An 18,955-nucleotide genomic window follows, 5' to 3' on the forward strand; every position below is an offset into this window, starting at 1 on the left:
TAAGAGCTATCATTGTATCATTCAATCATAGTTCAACTACTCGGAATAATATTGATCAAAATACTAATAATTAGGTCAAGTACAAGAACCACTACTATAAGCCTAAGCCCACTAACAAGAATACGAATAACCAAGTGCGAAGCGCAAAGCAAATCATAATCACATTGAATTTATATTTATTAAGAACCCGCTTGGGAAAAAATTATAAACAATTTTCATCTCATGCAAGAGCATCACTCAACAAAAGAAAAACATCTCAGTACAAAAATTAAAGATGTATTGTTGAGAAAAGATGACACGAAGAAAAAAACAGAGAACCATATAAGCCAGTGCATGCAAAACCAAAAATAAAACAGCATATTAGTGACAACCTTTAGGTCCCGTGAAGCCGCCCAAACTCTCAACAAAAGCTCAAAAGCAGAATTTAGAAATGACCTGCACTACATAGAGATATCTCTCACCCTCAGACAAGAAATATAGGAAATATGATGCAGCCAATCAGAAAATAAACTACAAGACTAAATTCTGATCTTACATGACATCACCATCTTGGAGAAATTGTGAAGGAAAATCTATACTATATTGCCAAGCAGCTTGACACCAACACTTAAATGCTGTAACATATAACAAAAGATATGTTAAAAGTTGAAAATATATACACATGCCGTAGAAGTACAATATATAAGTGTCCTAGTCTATCTTAACATTAGGTTTCCTAGTCTATCTCAAACATTACCTACAAAATTAATCTTATCAAGTACATGAGAACATGATAATACCTACCATAACAAATCTTATCAAAACATATCTCAAATTTAATCTCATCTCATCGTAACAAAACATATCTAATACCTAAACATTAAATAAACTGAGTTTCAAAAAAAACATTAAATAAACTGATTTGTCGATAGCAATTACACCTTTGAGAAAGGTTACAAAAAAAATCTACACCACAACCACTAAAAATTAGGACATAAAGTGAAACTAACTAATAGTAAAACAACAATAAATTTATTAAATGATAATTGCAAAACATTTTAAAAATATTTCATTGATTCATCAGCAGAAATATACCACATTATACACAATTATAAACTAACCTGCAATCCATTTAAAAGAGAGCAGCGAAAATAAAATCATTAAAATTGACATTGCTTGAGTAATACCACCTACCAAATTTATTTATGCTCAGCTGTCCTGTCAATCTAACTGACCTACCCGTTAAATACTTAGATTAGTTTATTTCATTTTCTCTCGGATTTGATAACTTCCTTCCAGGTATTAATAGCAGACGTTCTCAAAAAGCAAGGAGCCAGGATTGTTCATATCAAGGCTAAATTAGAAATCTCCAACCAAATTCTACTATCCATTCTGTTAGCCTTCTAACAAGCCTCGATTTTATCACATGAAAATTTCTTCGTGGCCAAGGACTTCTTTAAATTTCAGAAACCTCATGATACACTATTATTTAAAAAATCAATAAGATTTTTAAGCTGTTCATTTAATTGATTATGGTCAGCTTGTTTCACAATTATCAATATCAGATTTTGTCCTAATATGGTATGGAGTTTACTAGAAATAATTCCACATGCAACTAAAAATGGCCAGGCAACTTAGAAATTTCAACCAGTTCCAGAAAATTCGCCAAAAGATATCAAAGATAATATCACATGGCACACATGTCTAGTGTCAACTGAGTAACAGAATAATAACCACACCATTTGCAAAGATTGCCCGGTGAATGTCTCTCACACTTCCAAGAATTGGCAAAATTCGTGAAAGAACACCTTTCCAGCGGGGAATGAACAGCAAGGCTGTACCATATTTATAAGAAAATACATCAGTGTTAGCCACCAAATTTGAATTCACCCACCCAAAAAAAAGACAGCTGAAGCACATTCCAAAATTTGATTACTAACGATTAGTAGAAGCAAACTCTGCAAGGATTTGAACCATGGCCTGCAATGCTGAATTTGTACCAGATAAATGAAGAAAAATTTCTTCCATCACCTGCAAACCAATCCAAGGGGAAAGAGAGATTATAGACACAAGACCAAGGACAAACTTAGAATTCAAGGGAAACAAGGAGAAGCGCAAAAAAAGTACTTCAAATATAAATAGAAGCTAGTAGTTCGCCCCATAAATTATAATTGACGATAGAAATTCCATCAACATGTTAAAAAAACTACTGTTATAATTCCCAGTTTGAAACTAAGCCAAAGTATGAAGAATTTATTTCATCTCTCTATTTATTCATATTTGCAGAAATATGAAAAATGAAACAAAAACTAGGTGATCCCAGAAGTAGGAATCCCAGAACTGCAAGAACAGCAATAAAAACTGAATAATTGATTGCATTCCTTTTATTCTGAGATCCCGTGATTCAATAGTATTTTATTTTAGGATTGATTTCCAATTGAAATCGTACAGATACCATGAGATAAACTAAAAACTACAGAGTATAGACAGCTATATTCTAATTAGATTTATGTAACTGGTATCAAAGAGAATTAGGGCTGTGTTTTACTAGTTTTGCTTTCTCCTTTTCTTAGTTGTCTCCATCTAGGCCAGTAAACCTTGTTTCCTTTTATACTGAATTTAAAAAAAAAAAAAAATCATTTTAATAGTTCAAAAGAAAAAGAAGATAGCTCACAAGATCAGGTAAATGTGACCCTATTGCAACAAGTAGGCTTGTTGCTGCTCGTTGCCAATCTGAATTGAGTTCCTGCAGAAGACAATCACACAATCAGAATTGAGTTCCTGCAGAAGACAATCAGTGTGAGTCCAATAGACCGTGAGTAACAAACAAAATCTGGTGAAGCCATCAATTGGAATATCCCAAGATAACCAGGGAAGGACAAAAGAATGAGTGAAAGAGACTAATGGACAGAAGAATGAGTGAATTTAGGTTAGGCCAAACTCTCCCCCCAAAAGCTAGCTTAGATGTGAGGGTTACTCTACCCTTTATAAACACTTATTTGGCCATATATCTAGTCAATGTGGGATTCTCAACATGCCCTCTCACGCCTAGGGCTGGACATCTAGAGCATGGAATTTGCGAGAATGAACATATGTGGATGGCCCATAAATGGCCAGTCTCCAATAAACGAATCTAAGATAGGTTCTGATATCATCTTAGAATTCGGGTTAGGCCTAACTCTACCCCTAAAGCTAGCTTGGAGGTGAGCGTTGCTCTACCCTTCATAAGCACTTGTTTGGTCATATCTCTAGTTAATGTGGGATTTCTCAACACAAATAGATACTGAGGAGACAGGAACATCAAGGTGATGTAGAAAAAGCATGAAGTACTCTTCCAACTAGGGATTTATATACTCTCTGAGAAAAAAAAAATCTCAATATTATATAATTATGTGGTAAAGTACCAAATGTTTATGCTATCCGTATTTATAGACCCAACATATACAAACATCCTGATAAGATAACCCTATTCTCTATTTTAATGAGATAGCCTTTAATAGGATAGAAGTCACTATATGTTAGAATTTGAGTTACATCCACATCACCACAAAACCTCAAGGCACTTAATGCAATGGGTGCGTGTCCTTTAACTTATATACTATTGTACACTTATTTTTTTATAAAATGTGGGACTTCTTTGAGTCACAGCTGTGTTACTCTAATACTCCCCCTTCAAGTGGGACTCCATTTTTTTCCTTCCTTTTGCATGGGCTTGTACTCATTTGTTCGAGTCCCGCATTATATAAATAAACAAGTGTAGAATAGTATGCCGCTATAGCACGCTACTGACAGTCAGACACCCTTGGTCTCGATATCTTCAACGCATCTAAACATGAGTAGCCTTCATATGTCTAACACGACTACCCTGCAATGCAACCAAGCTTTTTATCTTACTCAGCAGCTTTCAAGCTCAACTTTGACACCCAAACAAAATCCCGATCATTGTTTCTATGCAGACTTGCTACCCCCTCAATTCCCAGCAAACTAACTTCCTAAGTCAAAAATGAATGAAATGGCTGCTAAGCAATTTGCTCACAAAAATTAGACAGCTAAATTTCAAACACTGAATCACTACATGCAAAGTGAAATCACACCACATAAGCACTAGTGGAGCTACTGAAAACAGAACTGCATACCTTAGAGGAGGATATCATCTCAGCAGTAGCAATCTTGGCAAGCTTTGCCATGAAAGCAGAGTCAACATCTCGTTTATCAAGAGCTCGAACTCCAAACGCCATCACTTCAAAAACTCCAGCCATGTTGCCAAATCGCTGAAACACCAAAAAAAAAACAGAAAAAAGAAATTAGCAGCAAATTCTCTCCAAATTTCCATCCAACCGAAAGGATTAGCAAATTCTCACCCGGCGTCCTCCGCGCGAAACCGCCGCACAGCATTCGAGAATGAGAAGAGGATTCCTACAAAAATCACAGAAACACCGTGAGGTGACCGAATTCAACCGGAATTATGAGGAAAGAGAAAGCGGTGACGGTTAATTACAGGGCGGAAAGGTCCTTGAGAGAGGACATGGAGGCTTCTCTGACGGAGGAGGAATCATCAGCAAGAAGTGATAGGAGAACCTGAACGGCCTCTGCAAAAAAAAAAAAAAGAGCGGAACGAGAGTTGAGAGAGATCAGAGGAGGAAATGAAGGAGAAAATCGCAATGGAAGAAGAAGAAGAAGGAAGGAAGTACCAGGTGCAGGAATGGAGGTTGAGGAAGCCATGGATGGAAGAAAGGAAGATGCAATGATTCTGAGAAATGAAGGAACACAGAAGAAGAGAGGAGAAGCGTGAGCAACATAAATAGTTGCTGCGCTGGTTCTGTTCTGTGTTGCCTTGCCAGGAAATAAACTCTTTTTTAAGTTTAATTAACTCAATGATAAATGATTCTGATTTTGTTTTTGTTTTTGCATAAATAAACCAAGAGGAACACACTAATCTAATGTCATGATAATAATTAAACGATTTCCTTTTTGGTTATGGTTAAAACTTTTTTTTAGTAAATAATAAGGGTAATACAAAAGTATTAGAACGCATAGTATTAGACCTGATGTTAAATTAATACTATAAAACGTTTGTTTGGTTTTGTATAACTTGTTATATCGTTTAAATTGATACAATTATATGTTTGGTGGAGGGTGGTAATAATAGTAATAGAGGGTGGCGATGATGATCGTGGAGGTGGGTGGATGAGTGGTGGTGGTAGAGATGGCGGTGGATGGTGGTAGTAATGGTAGTAGTGGTGACGGTAGAGTGGTGGTTGTGGTGGTGGTAAGCAATGGTGGTGGTGGTAAGCGATGGTTGTGGTAGAAGGTTGTGGAGGTGATTGTGAAGGGGTCGCAGAGTTGGTTGCGGTGGTGGCGGTGGCAAGGATGGTGGTTGTGGCAGTCGTGTGGTGGTAATAGTGGTGGTGGAGGTGGTGATACTGATGGTGGTGGTGGTGGTGATGATGGCAGTGGTGCGGTGGTGGTGGCAATTATCGCAACGACAGTTGTGTCAGTGGTGGTTGTGGCAGTGCATTAAATAATTTCAAATAGTTTATGCATCACAATTTTAGCAGGTCTTATCCATATATTGTATTAAATAATTCATCATTTTAGAATGGATTGATGGCTAGTTATACAACATAATATCAACACCAAACAATGGAGAAACACATAATTTATTGTATAAGTTTATACTATCATACTTAATATGACGTGCTAATGAGTCACTTTTTATGAGTTTTTTATTATTTTAAGTGTATTATAGTATTATCGATCCAAATTTTAAGGTACAATGGTGGTGGTGATAACGGTAAGTGGTGCATGATACTAGGTGGTTATGCTCATGACGAAGAGTGTTGACGGTAGTGGTGGAGAGTGTGGGGCAATGATGGTGGTTGAGGGTGTAAGATAACAACTACAGTTGAAGTTGTTAGGTGGTAGTGGTGAGGTAAATGGTGGGGGTGGCAATAGTAGTGGTGATGGAGGGTGCCAACGACAATGGTGAAGACCAACAATGATAGTAGGTAACACTAGTAATTGCAGTGATATGTGGAGGGTGTTCGACGGTGAAGTAGTGGTGGAAGGTGTTACATGACAAGAGAAGTGTAAACGGTAAAAGAATGGGTGCAATGATTTAGGGTACTTTGACAAAATGGTGGGTATCATGTGACGATAGAGGGCTAATGCAATGACATCGATGGAGGATGCTAAGTGTGGTAGCGGTAGTGATGGTGGAGGATGCCAAATGTTGGCAGTGTGAGTGAATACCGGATGAAGTGGATGTTGTCGAATGACGATAATAATGGTGGTGATAAATAGAGAAGATATAAGATAATGGTGGGATATATGTCCTACATATTCTTGAAATGAAGAACCATAATCACATAATTGTTTTACATGACTTTATAAACTAAATAAAATTATTTTGAAATTAAGTAAAATTTTCATTTTAACCTCATTTTTACTAAATATGTTTTATTTTTCAAATCTACATTTTAAAATAAAAAATAAAAAACCAAAATCATTCTGCTTAATAACTTTTTTAAAATATACAAATTTAATAAACTTAGCCATTAAATCAATCTATTCTAACATATTGATATTAGTAGTACGGTTAACTTTACTTTTCACTTAAAAAAAAACTTTACTTTTCAAACTGTTTCAAGAAAAGAAAAAAAAAAGTTACTTTTCAATATAGTTTTGTCAATGCACTAAACAATTGTTAATCTTGATTAATGGCGATGATATTACAGTTTTAGATAAAATATTTAAAAAAAGGGAACTATCTCAATACACTAGCAAGATTCACCTCAAGGAGCATGAGTATTTTATTTTTATTTTTTATGAAGGGAGGAGGAGCATAAGTTATCTCATACAACGAATATAGATAATAGAATTATAGCTTAAATTAAAAAGTCTTGGAAGGAATTTTTTTTTTTGAATAAGCCTTGGAAGAACACTATATGACTTATATAAACGTCTTTTATCTTCTGTGTAATGAATATCAAGATCAATAGTATCTGATATTTTCCTTTCGTCTTTTCTTCTTTATTTTATACTTTTGGCTGATACAATGTCCTGTTTTTCATTTGGTCTTTGTTATCATGTTGGTATTAGTAACTTGTTATCTGGTCTCCCAAAAGTGAATAAAACATGCATATGAGTCTGAATATTTGGTAAATCATTGATCACACTGACTGCTGTAAAACATCAATAATACATATGTAAGTGGCTGAGGAGCCATGTTCACTTCATAATTGAAAGATAGTGTTTCATTGACAAGATCACTTTTTTCTTATCAACAATTTTGTTTTGAAATATGTCTTCAAAACAGTAGTCCATTCACCAAGCATAAAAAATGTCTATCAAGGATTAACTGCATTCTTAGGAATTTCGATTTTCGAGCATGGCACATTCATGAACTTATCAATACAACACCTCAAAAAATTTTCATTTTTTTAGAATATTATAATGCATTAAAAGCCATAATATTTGATAGACAAAGTAGATGCTTTGATAACTGACATTGGTACTTCTGAATCTACCTCTCAGCACCTTACTGCTGTGAAACAGCTTAGTCAGAAGATTGAGTCGATGCAGCCTGCAGGGTTTATTGATGCAATTACGGAATCAACTTTAATACCTTCAAGTATTTTTTTGTGTAATTAGAATTAATTTTTTTATTCACATAGGTTGCAATTCTTTTGTATATAGCACAAGTCCACATGCTGAGGATTGTACAAGTTAGGCAGAAATTAAGCTCCCCATTTGTGACAGAAAATTTTGATCTTCTCACGCGTTGGGGACATTTGCAGGCATTACATGTTGGATAAAAAAGCACAAGTCTTAAATTTTCTAAAAAAATATTTTTATACATTATATGGTAGGAAGTTAATTGGGTCAGGTACTCAGGTCTATTCAATGTTAAAAACATCAATCTTAACCCAAGAGGGGTAACTCAGTTGGCAACGCAGACTGAGTGTGTGGGAAGAGTTCTCGGGTTCGATCCCCACACAATACACTCTGGGGAGAGATGAGGAGCCTTAGGTGTGACTAAATTCCGAATCTGGCGGCATTCAAAGGGTGATCGGGTATCGGATGTTTATAACAAAAAAAAAACCTCAATCTTAAATATAATAACTATAGTTACTTTAGTTACTCCACTCTATATGAAATAGGATTGTGCTACTTGTATGACTCATCTCCTTAATTTTATGATTGTTATCCTTACTATAAACTATATCTTCTATTAATGAAAAACGATCAGAAAATTGAGTTGATGCTACCAAAATTTATTTCTTCTTTTGTTTTTCTTATTATGTCCGAAATCCAGGATTAAGTGGGTAAGGAAAGGGGATGCAAACACAAGATTTTTTCATGTAATGGTTAATTGGAGGAGGATGGTGAAATCTCTCGTGGGATTGAACATAAAATGGAGAGTGACAAGAGGATCCGACAATTGTGAATTATCAGGTAAGGGACTTCTTTACAATTTAGTTTATGGAGAATGATTGGGAGTCTCCAAAACTTGACGGTGTTCAGTTCAGGTCCTTACCCAAGGAGGATAATGAGATCTTATCAGCTGGTTTTGAGATGAAGGAAATAAAGAAAGCAATCTGGGATTGTGATGGGGACAAGAGTCCGCGCCCCAATGGTTATAACTGCTCTATCTTGGGAACAACCTAAAATTGGTTATGAATAACCAAATTGCAACATTCTAAACTGGAATGATTTAAGACATAAATACCAAAACTGAAATCTTGAGAGAACTTTGGCCAAGATATATGTCACTCTATTAGAATCTCTGGAAGTAAATCTGAAAGAGATCCTACCATGTGACTGAGCTGCCTCCCTAATGGTTTTTACCATATTGCCATAAGGTTTGTTGAGACTTAAGGGAAATAGCTAGAGAAACCATATGAATTGCCGCTCTCAATAATGACATCAGGGAAATTCACCTTCTCAATCATATCCAAGGCTGATCTAATTCCACATAGCTCAGCCATCAAACAGTTCTTAGTGTCCAACCTCCTACAAAAGCCCAGGGGCCATAAGCCATAACTGTCCCTATGGTGATCAAACACAGATCCATCAACATAAAACTTCACAAAGTTTTGATCAGGACACAACCAATGTTGCTCAGAAGATGAATTCTAAATATCTCCCTGAACCGCTGAATTCAAAGCAACATAGGCAGGGATTAAATCATGAACTATAAGTCTTGCTTGGTAAATAACTGTTACACGTATTGTGAAGCATGGAGTGAACATTTTTTAAACTATAGTGCACTACGAAGTGCTGTCCATTTTTCAGAGGTTGGATGTTCGAATGCACACCCATGTGCCCGTTGGCGCATGAAATAAAAGTGATAGCTGGCCAAGAGATCAATCATTTATTCACTGATTCATTGAAATCCGACGTTCCTTCTAATTGTCATATGGTTTTAACAGATAAAAATGAAATAAACGAAACCAAATAATCCTGAAAAGTGTTACAAAGTTAATGGCTAGGAGTCAAAACAAAACTTTCTAATATGCACTTACGATTAGCAACACTCTCTTTTGAACACACTCTTCCAGATACTTGATATGATAGGTCCTTTTTTTAATAAAAAAAAGTCACGCTTACCCCATAAATGGACGACTTTTTAAAAATAAGACCAATCACATGAAGTGAGTTTAAGAGTGTATTTAAAAGAGTATTTTGCTAGCATTTCTTTTTGACAACAAAATTAATAAGAGAACCAACTATATGCTGTTTGGCCGCAAACATTTAATGTACATTACTCTGATCACGATCAAAAAGGAGAACCAACAGGAGGAGCAAGGCCGAGATACCGCATTATCTTTAACCGCCGAGCACTTTTTTCTGGTTTCATCGAACATGTCGCCTCCTAGGAGAGAATTAGTTAATTGTAAGCCCGTGACAAAATAAGTTACAATAGTGATCAGACCATAACTAACTAACTAAACTCACATCAAAATGAACTTTGGGTTTACGTTTCCTTTGCCCTCTTCGTCTCTCTTGATCATCAACTGTTCTGCTTGAGCTAGCTGAAGTGCATTTACCTGTTCAAACAATCAAACCATAAATCCAAAAGGGAGAAAGAGAAATGAATATAGTAATAAGCTTGTCAATGGAGAGTTGTATCTTTCAAGTTTCAATGACATTCATAGTAAGAAGAATACATGAAGCAGTATCCAGTAGGTGTATATAATGTCTATATGCTTCGGATACAAAAAAATTGGATCTGCTATTTCTATTTAACAAAATTCAAGTGCTTAGCTAAAGAAGATAATCCAATCAAGACAAAAGGGGTCTACTGGACAAGAGGTTTTCATTGTACAAAAAAGATTGGAGCATTACTACTTTTGGTTGAAAATGAAGTTCCACTAATGCACTGATATAAAACAGGTTCTTATTTACTAAGTGTTTATGCAGACATAGGATTCAGTGATGTAACTTCCTGTTCTGACCCATTTCACTGTCAAAACATGATTTTGTGTAGAAATCAATAACATACCAGATGATCGTTCTTGCTGATCAGAGTGAGCAGACCTATCAGGACTCAATTTTCGGCAAGAACTAAGTTGTGCCTTCCTCTGTAAGGCCTAGTATCACATCCAATAAGAGACAAATGAAAAAAATTAGCAAGAAAAGAAGAGGGGGAAATGAGTATAGATAAAATACAAGTTCTGCTGGCTGAAATTGTAAAATTAATTGGAGCCAAAACATCCTGAATTCTTGCTTTAGATTAAACATACTTGCTTTAGAGCCTCTTGAAAATCTTTTGAAGGATTGTTGCTCCTTTCTTCAAAAGACTGCAAAACAAAATTCCATCCGCAGACATGAGACAATGACGACACATATACACATATTATTTGCAGAGAGCCATAGAACTATCTCCTATACAAATGTTGAAATTCACAGTACGCTCTGTAAAACACTTTTTTGATGGTCCACTACAGAAGTTGGGAGACCAACTGCTGAGCAACATCTTTGCAAAATTAAAATTAGTCAAAATAAGCCTCTCTTTGCCCTCTTCTTTCATCCTTTAAGGTTGAGGATGAGGTATTCTACCTACTCCCTCTTCTAGCACGGCTTTACTCAGATATTAAATGTTATCAAAATGTAAATACAAGCTAGAGACTACTTAACACCCAAAACTTATATCTGCAAAAGCGGAGTGCAAGACAAGGATTGAACTCACATCCTCAAAGGTTGAAATATCTGTGACTGGATCAACCCAAGCACTGTAAAGTGTAAAGCAACAAAGTGTGATTCAGTACATGGTTAGGAAAATCCAAGAAACTCCCATGTAGAAAAAAATAGAATACCTGGGATTATTTCCATAAAACTGCACTAAAACATGTCCATCACTGACAGGGTCAGATAATGCAGGTCTTTCTTCCATGATCTGGAAAAGTAATATTTTTAATTAATATAAATGACGGGGTTATGAAATTTGAAAAATAAAAAGATTAGGGTCTATAGGGATAGTTAAGCTCATCACAAAGCTCCTTGAAATATTTGAAGTATCATGTTAAATCTCAAGGCGAGGAACAAGTAAGAGAAGTAATGAAACCATTCCTATAACATATTTTAGTACTTGAATTCTGTTCTAAATTTCATTTAAAACTTTAGCAATTTCAAAGTCGTCACAGTGAAATCAATGTTTCAGTTACTCCAAAAAATTAATCTAGCAAACTAGATCTTAAGAACATAATCCCTGCAGTCGATAACTTTTTATTACTAATATACAATTTGGTACACTTGCCAAAACGATACATCAGATTCAAGTAAACGAGGGTGGATGTTGTAAGTTGTAACTATGAATCCCTTTCATCCAATCACATGTCATATTGGCCTATGCACAAGCACTAAGATAGACGCAAAACCAATAAAATCCAAAAGTAAATACCTCAGCAGGCCACCAGATTTCACCAGCTGTTCTTGCCCACACGACACTTCCAGGGGTTACAGCAAGGGAACTGCTATCACTGTCAGATGAGTCGCGAGGGGTAGATTCTAAAGTCTTGAAAATATCAATTTTTTCATCACAAGAATCCCTATTTAGAAACAAGAAACTTGAAGTTACAGTCTAGTCAGAAACAACAAAACTGAAAGGTCTAAAACTCAACTTATTTGCGGTAGGATGCCATTACAGAACAAACCTATTTACACTGTGGTCGAGACCTTCATCTTTTACCACTGAATCAACTTCCACAGCTGGAACATCAGAAGATTCAGATGAACACACTGGTTTACCGTGTTGGTAATTACTGCATCGAACCAACGTATCATCAGAAAATAGATTCCCTGTTGATGTCCTCTCCTGCAAACTGCTTGCAGTGACACTAGACAATGTTATCTCACCAGAAGATGAACCTGGCGAGGAATCTGCATGAAAGAATTGGTCAGATGAAAGATCAGCCATATGTGTCAATAACATTCAATCAAATGCTGCTCTAGCAGATGGATCCTAGACTTTAACCCCAATGGAACACGTAATTCAATTCTAATCCAATGTTACATAAAGTGAGATGTTTGAGGAAGTGCAACGAACCGTTTGCCAATGGTCCATGCTTGAGAACACCAACATTAACAACACAGTTTTAGATTAGCGTATCTATAAACTTAGCTCCATTGAAGTCGTATCAATCCAAACAACAAAGCTCAATTAAATCTTTCAAAATTTTAACAAGGTCTTTCAGAAAAGCTCAAGGGAGGCACTTAACTTCAAAAGGTTGAGGCACGCACATGGATTGTAAAAGACAAGGTCCAACAGTCAAATTCTACGAGTGTCCAGTATCTGCCTATGGAACAGAATTCCCATTGTAAACTATTCCCCGAACATAAATATGAATAGCTGGAGGCTAAAGCATTGTTATAAATAATTTGAGGATGCACCAAACCATTTAGCATGCTTACAAAATTATGAACCCATTCCATAGTCATGCAAACCTATCAAAGCAACAAGCACTAAACTACATTGTTATAGCTCAACCATTCAAACACCTCAAAGTTCTGTAGAATTAAACGGGTGAATGCTTACAAACTATCATCCTGAAAATTTTTAGAAGAAGAACAAATACTATTCCATCTATGAAGGTGTGCTGATTAATGGGATTTTGTAATTCCAAGAAGCATTGCTTGTCTAACTATGAAAAGGTTGACAATTCAACTCGATTTCAGATGCATCGAACAAAAAAGCACAAAAGATAGTGATTCTAAATGAAAGCTACCACTACCTATGCAGCAATAGTTGACAATTGATTAATAAGCAACAACATGTTGGATCCAAACAGAAACACATCAAGTTCAAAACTTTGTGACAAATATACATTCTACAATGCCAATTGCCCAATACCCAGAAGCAAAAAAACATTCTTTAAACCACAATGATCCCCACAACCAACCACAAAAAAAATGACAAATTGAAGATTCATCAAATTTCACAACCAGAACAAATTGAAGAAAGACTGGCATATGCAATTGGGAATAGGAATGGAGGAAATTGAGAGAAGGCCATACCAGGATGAGGGGTGGAGGCGAAGACGGAGAAATCAGTGCGGCGTTTGGGAGGAGGAGAGCTTCTGGGTTGTTGAGAATGCTTGGGCATACAATCAACCATCTGGGCATTCCTCTTCTTGGCCATTGGTGGAGCAAGAAGAAGAGAATCAGCAAACCCTAGAAGAGGAAAAGGGGGAAAACCAGGAGAAGAAGAAGACAATCTGCTTCTGATAGCATTGACGGCGTGGAATTGCAAGTTATTATAATGGGGCCATAATAAAGATTGAAACTTTGAGTTTGTGAGATTCGTTTATTACATGGATTTGGGAATTCTTCTAGAGTTTGTACAATTCATTCATTCCAAAATACTAGTTTGCTACATACCAAAATACAGACAGGCAATATCATCATGGCAACACTGCCACTGGAGATGTTTCTGAAACATAGTAAGTAAAACCATATTCAAGCTGTTTTTAATTTTTGTAATTGATTGTGATATATTTATTATTTTCTTGAATTGTGTATGATTGAAAGCTCAATAATTACATTTAGAATGTGTTAGCATGAAATTTCATTAAGTGTGTGAAAAAATATGAAATGAATGAGTTTTTGAAAGTGGTCAATTTTTTTATACAAGAATGATTATTTCAATCTCAATTTTAGCATGTGTATGGGTAACATTTTTATTGTGCAAAATTGCATAAGGGGACATATATGACTCCCTATCACAGGTCAATGTTAATTAAATTAAAGGATAAATATGAAAATTGTCCCTGAAAATGCGTGCATCAGGCTGACCTAAATAGGAAAGAATAGGCACACTCCTAGAGGCTCTGAAAGGTGTTTAAAAACCACATACTCTTTTGAATTTGGCTAACTTAAAAGTCAATTCACAAAAGTACTAGAATAATAAGATGAAGTTAAAAATGTCTAAGTCATGAGGATAGAAGAGACAATTGTTTCTTCTTTAAAATGGTTGAGGATATTTGAATTCAATAATTAAGGAGGAACGAAAAATCAAAGGTAAAGTTTTAGAGATAGACAAAGAATAAAGACTAACTCAAGAGGCAAGTTGAAGCTTCCGAAGAAATCAAAGAACAATAAGGGGCAGATGTTATGTTTTTGTTAGATGTTGTGTTTTTGTTACTTGTTTGGTGTTGTAGTAGTTAGGCTTTGGACATATGTTGTAATGTGAAGTTTGTTACATTTGCTCAAAAACTCTAGACGTCAACATGTCCATTAGAATGAAACGACTATTGAGAGATTTGAGTATGTAGTGAAACATGCTTATCTTATATTTCTGTTTTGTTTTATCCTTTTACTCTTTTAGTGCTTCTTTCTCTCGATCTTTCCAACATTTTATCTTATGAAACCATTTTTAAAGAATTTCTTCATAGGCACCTTTCATTGGGATGTAATCATTAAGGGTTACTTGATTGTGGTTTTTTGAGGTGTTTTGGATGGTCTTTGCTGTAGTAGCTGGATTTTTGCTAGTTTTTTACTGGTTAGGTCACTGTACTCATGTCATGTTGTTGAGAGGGGTTGTATCTCAACTTCTTTGTGTATATATATATATATATATATATATATATATATATATATATATATATATATATATCTTTTAACTTAAAAAAAGTTAGCTTTTTCAAAGTTGCTACAAAAAGAACTTTGATCAGACAAACTTCTGCCACATGGAGCAACTCTAAACCCACAATGGTAAGAGAAATTTGAAAGTGAATTTCTATCAGTAAGCAACTCACCAAATTGCTCCATTAATTGCTGATGCTCTGTCATTTGAGGTATCTATATATATATGTAAAGCACACTTGTGATTTTTTAAGCATTAAATGTGTATATGTACAAGAGACTTCATCATTGTATTAAATACAAAGATTGAATTAAAATAATAATCTACATTAGTTTTTTTTATAAGCATGATAATCCACATTAGTAAGTTGGCATATGAGGGAGTAAGGATTAAGAAACTGACAGAAATGATCGAAAAGTCATCAATAATGGTTAAATAAATAAATAGATGAAACAAGGTGTTGGGGACAAGCTTCCCCAACTAAGTAACAAGGTTCAAAAAAACAAAGAAAGCAACAGAAAAACAGAAACGAAACAAAAGAAAGCTAATAAAACAAAGAAACAAGAAGCTAGAGAACAAACGGGAAAAATAATTCTCAAGCGATGGAGCAAAGAACAGGCCTCCAAGAAAGCAGCAACTAACTTGGAAGCTTGAAATCCATGTAGTCATCTTACGGTATAGAATGAAGATATGGCCTGACACACCAGAACCAAACCAAGGCACCAGCCTGATGAGAACCAGTACAACAGCGGAAGGTCAACACCGGGAAACCGGGCCTGAAAACGCCCAAACGTCGTGTTCTCTCCAACATCCTGACTTGGCCAGGTAGTCTGCCTGAGGGTTGGACTCCCTGTAAATGTGATTAATTCCAATACAGGCAACTTCCAGGCAAAGAGCATCAATGAGGTTAAGATCTTGAGCCAATTTCCAAGGTATGTTCTCATTATTGGAGATCCAACCCACAGCTAAAGAAGAATCGCTCTCTATAAGGATGTGATGAAGGGAAATTGTTTGCAGAAGATCAGAGCGTGGAGTATAGCCTTGACTTCTGCTTCGTAGGCCCAAAGCTCGCCCATCGATTTTGAGAAAACACCCAGAATTTGCCGCATAGAATTCCTCACTAAACCACCAACACCACTCTGACCTGGAGCACCTAGCGCTGTGTATCAGTTATTAGAAAATAATGAGATTATAATATGAAATACCAAATAAGTTAAAAAAAATTAAATTTACAAGATAATATTTTGGGCTTTTTAAAAAAAAAAAAGGTTATTTAAGTTATCACTCATTATAATTCAAAAAGTTAAAATTAATTTATTTTTCTTGGTCTTGACATGTCACACCAAATGGCTTTTCCAGGTAAAAAAAAATATAAAAAATGATATTAAAACTTATTTCATGACATTAAACACTTACTACTTTAACATTTTTTTAGTAATTTAAATATTTCAAATTAACTTGATAATTTTTCATATTATTAAATAAATAAAAAAATTAATTGTTAAAATTATTTATGCTAATAGTTAAATTTGAGTAATATTAATTATTTATAAAAAATGAACTATAATAATATTTATTGAAATGTCTTGACATAATTTTTTTATATTTATAGTGAAAAATATTTTAATTTTAATTATTTAACTATAAAATTGTTTACATAATATTAAACAATATTTTAAGTAAGCTCGTGCATCGCACGAGTATGATATCTAGTTACTTTTAAAGCGCACGCTTTAACTTAAAATGCGCTTTACTATAAATATATACTACAACATTTCAAATAAAAAACGTTGTCAAATAGTACTGAACATTTAACATACAACATAGCCGGAACTAATAATTGAACCAGAATATATGAGAAAACTTTCCATCTTTTATACATTGCAATGAAAGACAAGAATGTCACACTTTAATTTCTATGCAATGAAGAGAACACCTCTCACAATATTTGTATGTATGATGACCACCAAACTATGATGCTCAATATTCCCTCCATCCTCAAGTGAAAGAGAAAATATATGCACAAGGGTTACGCTTTTCATGAAATTGTCACAAGTCTACTCCTATATTCTATCAGTTTGTGAATGGTGAAATCAATTAAAAGCTCTCATCAAATCTGTATCAATTGTGGAATGAGTTTCAAAATAAAAGACTACTACTGCTGCGAAAATTTTGGCTTTGAGTTGTTGACCTGCACCTTCTTAATCCGTTGTCAAACCCTCTTCAATTTTCCATCAGAATATATACAACTTTAATATTGAGAAAATTGATAATAAAATATAATATATCCACTAACTTTTAAAAATAATATATAATTACCTTTCCGATGTAGTAAAAGACACAATTTATTAATTAACTACCATGCATGAGGTGCAATCTAGGAAGATTAATTAGCTCTCAGTATGTAGGAGTTCATTCTAATCATTTTAATCTCCCTTTCTAATTACTTTCCTCACCAATCCTTTTTTTGGAGGGGACTTTGCCGAACTTCTTGGATTCCTTCCACATATCCCCTAAACTCCATTGTTGAGGTTCAACGAACCCAATATGCCTTTTTTATTTTTCATGAAATTCATCTCAACATGAAACTCTTCCATAGTCAATTAGATGCTTAATTTGACTTTTTCGAGGTTCTCATTTTGTCGTTTTTATTCCTTTTTTTCTTCATTGTTTCATTCTTACTTTATTTTCTGTGATCTATTAGTATAACTATAACTAGTACTTTTTACCCGTGCGATGCACGGGATATTCATTTTAGGGTTTTGTGGGTTTTTTTTTTTGAAATTTGTGCTTGTTTTAAATATATTTTATTGATTATAAGAGCTAAATTTATTTTAGATCTAAGAATGCATGAATTAGTTGCTATTTTGTTTTTATCTTTTGTACTTGTTGTTTTAACTGTTGAATTAATATTATTTTTATATTTATTGAATAGTTTATATCATAAATCATAAATTTGTAAGTTTTTTTCATCACGCATGTGTTTGGTTTTTTTTTTTTGTCGAGACACAATTTTTTTGCCCCTTGATATGTAAATGTTCCATTTTTCAATTTTTTATATACAATAATTTTATAGTTAATTACAAAGAGGTGAAGTAATATATATGAGCTAATAATTGTCATCGGAAAATATTTATTTAGTTTTGTAACTGAAATAATCACATCAAGAATATAACTGAGAATCATGAATGGCCCGATGAAATTCTTGAAATAAAAGAAGTATTTTCAAAAACATTTGTTTCTCAGAAACGAAATACACTAACTTTAATCTTCTATTCGATTTTTCCAGTAGCAGTATCAGATATCTTGTTCAAAGTTCGGGATATCATGCATCGACAAATTGATATAAATTATGACGGAAATAAAGAAGAAATCATTGCCTATTCAAATAAAAGTTATATCACATTTAAACATTCTAAGCTTGCCCATCTGTATTCAGTGATGGATCCAGAAGTTTTATCTTGTCGAACAATATGTACATGTGATTTATTTTTCAAAACTCCAATTTTATCATAAAATTTTATGTGGGGGAATATAATATTGTAGGATAAATTATAATGTTAGTACAATATATATTAGTACCTAATAAACAATTACTATAAAATAGTATTAGTATAATTTATGGAATCTTTATGAGGGCAATTCTCCTTCAAGGTGGATCCACCCGCAAAGTGACTAAACGATTGTGCCTTTGTGAAATTCAAGGCAAATACCTCAACAGAGACTATGTGAAATGTGAAATGCACATTTTGAATGGTCATTAATACTAAATTATATAGTTGTGGGGGAAAAGAGTTTGTGGATTTTTTTTTTTTTGAGTGATATCATACCTGATATTAAAACCACCACCTTTAAGTTTTGTCAATTAATATTAACATTAATTATTTACTA

General features: G+C 34.4%; 2 protein-coding genes across 4 annotated transcripts in view; both read right to left on the reverse strand.

Annotated features, from left to right (window-relative positions):
- Positions 1-4,830, reverse strand: part of LOC130730287 (protein SHOOT GRAVITROPISM 6) — a 31,334-nt gene extending 26,504 nt beyond the window's left edge. For 2 of the 3 annotated variants that reach the window (XR_009016302.1, XM_057582248.1), the window contains exons 1-9: positions 4,671-4,830; positions 4,478-4,568; positions 4,341-4,395; positions 4,116-4,250; positions 2,654-2,725; positions 1,920-2,010; positions 1,719-1,814; positions 536-614; positions 372-435 (exon numbers count right to left, since the gene is read on the reverse strand). Coding sequence is in view for 1 of the 3 variants with exons in the window: in XM_057582248.1 (XP_057438231.1) it covers positions 372-435; positions 536-614; positions 1,719-1,814; positions 1,920-2,010; positions 2,654-2,725; positions 4,116-4,250; positions 4,341-4,395; positions 4,478-4,568; positions 4,671-4,701 (714 nt within the window). In the remaining 2 variants the exon portion in view is untranslated. Of the gene's footprint in view, positions 1-371; positions 441-535; positions 615-1,718; positions 1,815-1,919; positions 2,011-2,653; positions 2,726-4,115; positions 4,251-4,340; positions 4,396-4,477; positions 4,569-4,670 lie in introns of those variants that run through there. The other variant, XM_057582249.1, reaches the window with a different exon arrangement.
- Positions 4,831-9,420: 4,590 nt separating this feature from the next.
- LOC130730289 (uncharacterized) lies at positions 9,421-13,944 on the reverse strand. The gene is made up of 9 exons (XM_057582250.1): positions 13,498-13,944; positions 12,138-12,363; positions 11,885-12,032; positions 11,301-11,380; positions 11,174-11,216; positions 10,728-10,784; positions 10,487-10,574; positions 9,940-10,031; positions 9,421-9,856 (listed from the first exon to the last, which is right to left on the reverse strand). Exons 1-9 carry the CDS (start codon positions 13,619-13,621, stop codon positions 9,761-9,763), a joined length of 954 nt encoding a protein of 317 aa, XP_057438233.1. The 5' UTR covers positions 13,622-13,944; the 3' UTR covers positions 9,421-9,760.
- Positions 13,945-18,955: the final 5,011 nt, after the last annotated feature.

This window comes from Lotus japonicus, chromosome 1 (genome assembly GCF_012489685.1).
Source record: "Lotus japonicus ecotype B-129 chromosome 1, LjGifu_v1.2".
Taxonomy (NCBI): domain Eukaryota; kingdom Viridiplantae; phylum Streptophyta; class Magnoliopsida; order Fabales; family Fabaceae; genus Lotus; species Lotus japonicus.

Bases quoted from the DNA above. Each gene is read 5' to 3' on its own strand.
- LOC130730289 (XM_057582250.1), bottom strand. From the start codon at position 13,621: ATGGCCAAGAAGAGGAATGCCCAGATGGTTGATTGTATGCCCAAGCAT. The intron at 11,217-11,300 runs GTATTCTATTTT...TACACTTTACAG, and splicing joins TTTTATGGAAATAATCCCAG to TGCTTGGGTTGATCCAGTCA. The intron at 10,785-11,173 runs GTGAGTTCAATC...TTTGTTTTGCAG, and splicing joins ATATTTCAACCTTTGAGGAT to TCTTTTGAAGAAAGGAGCAA.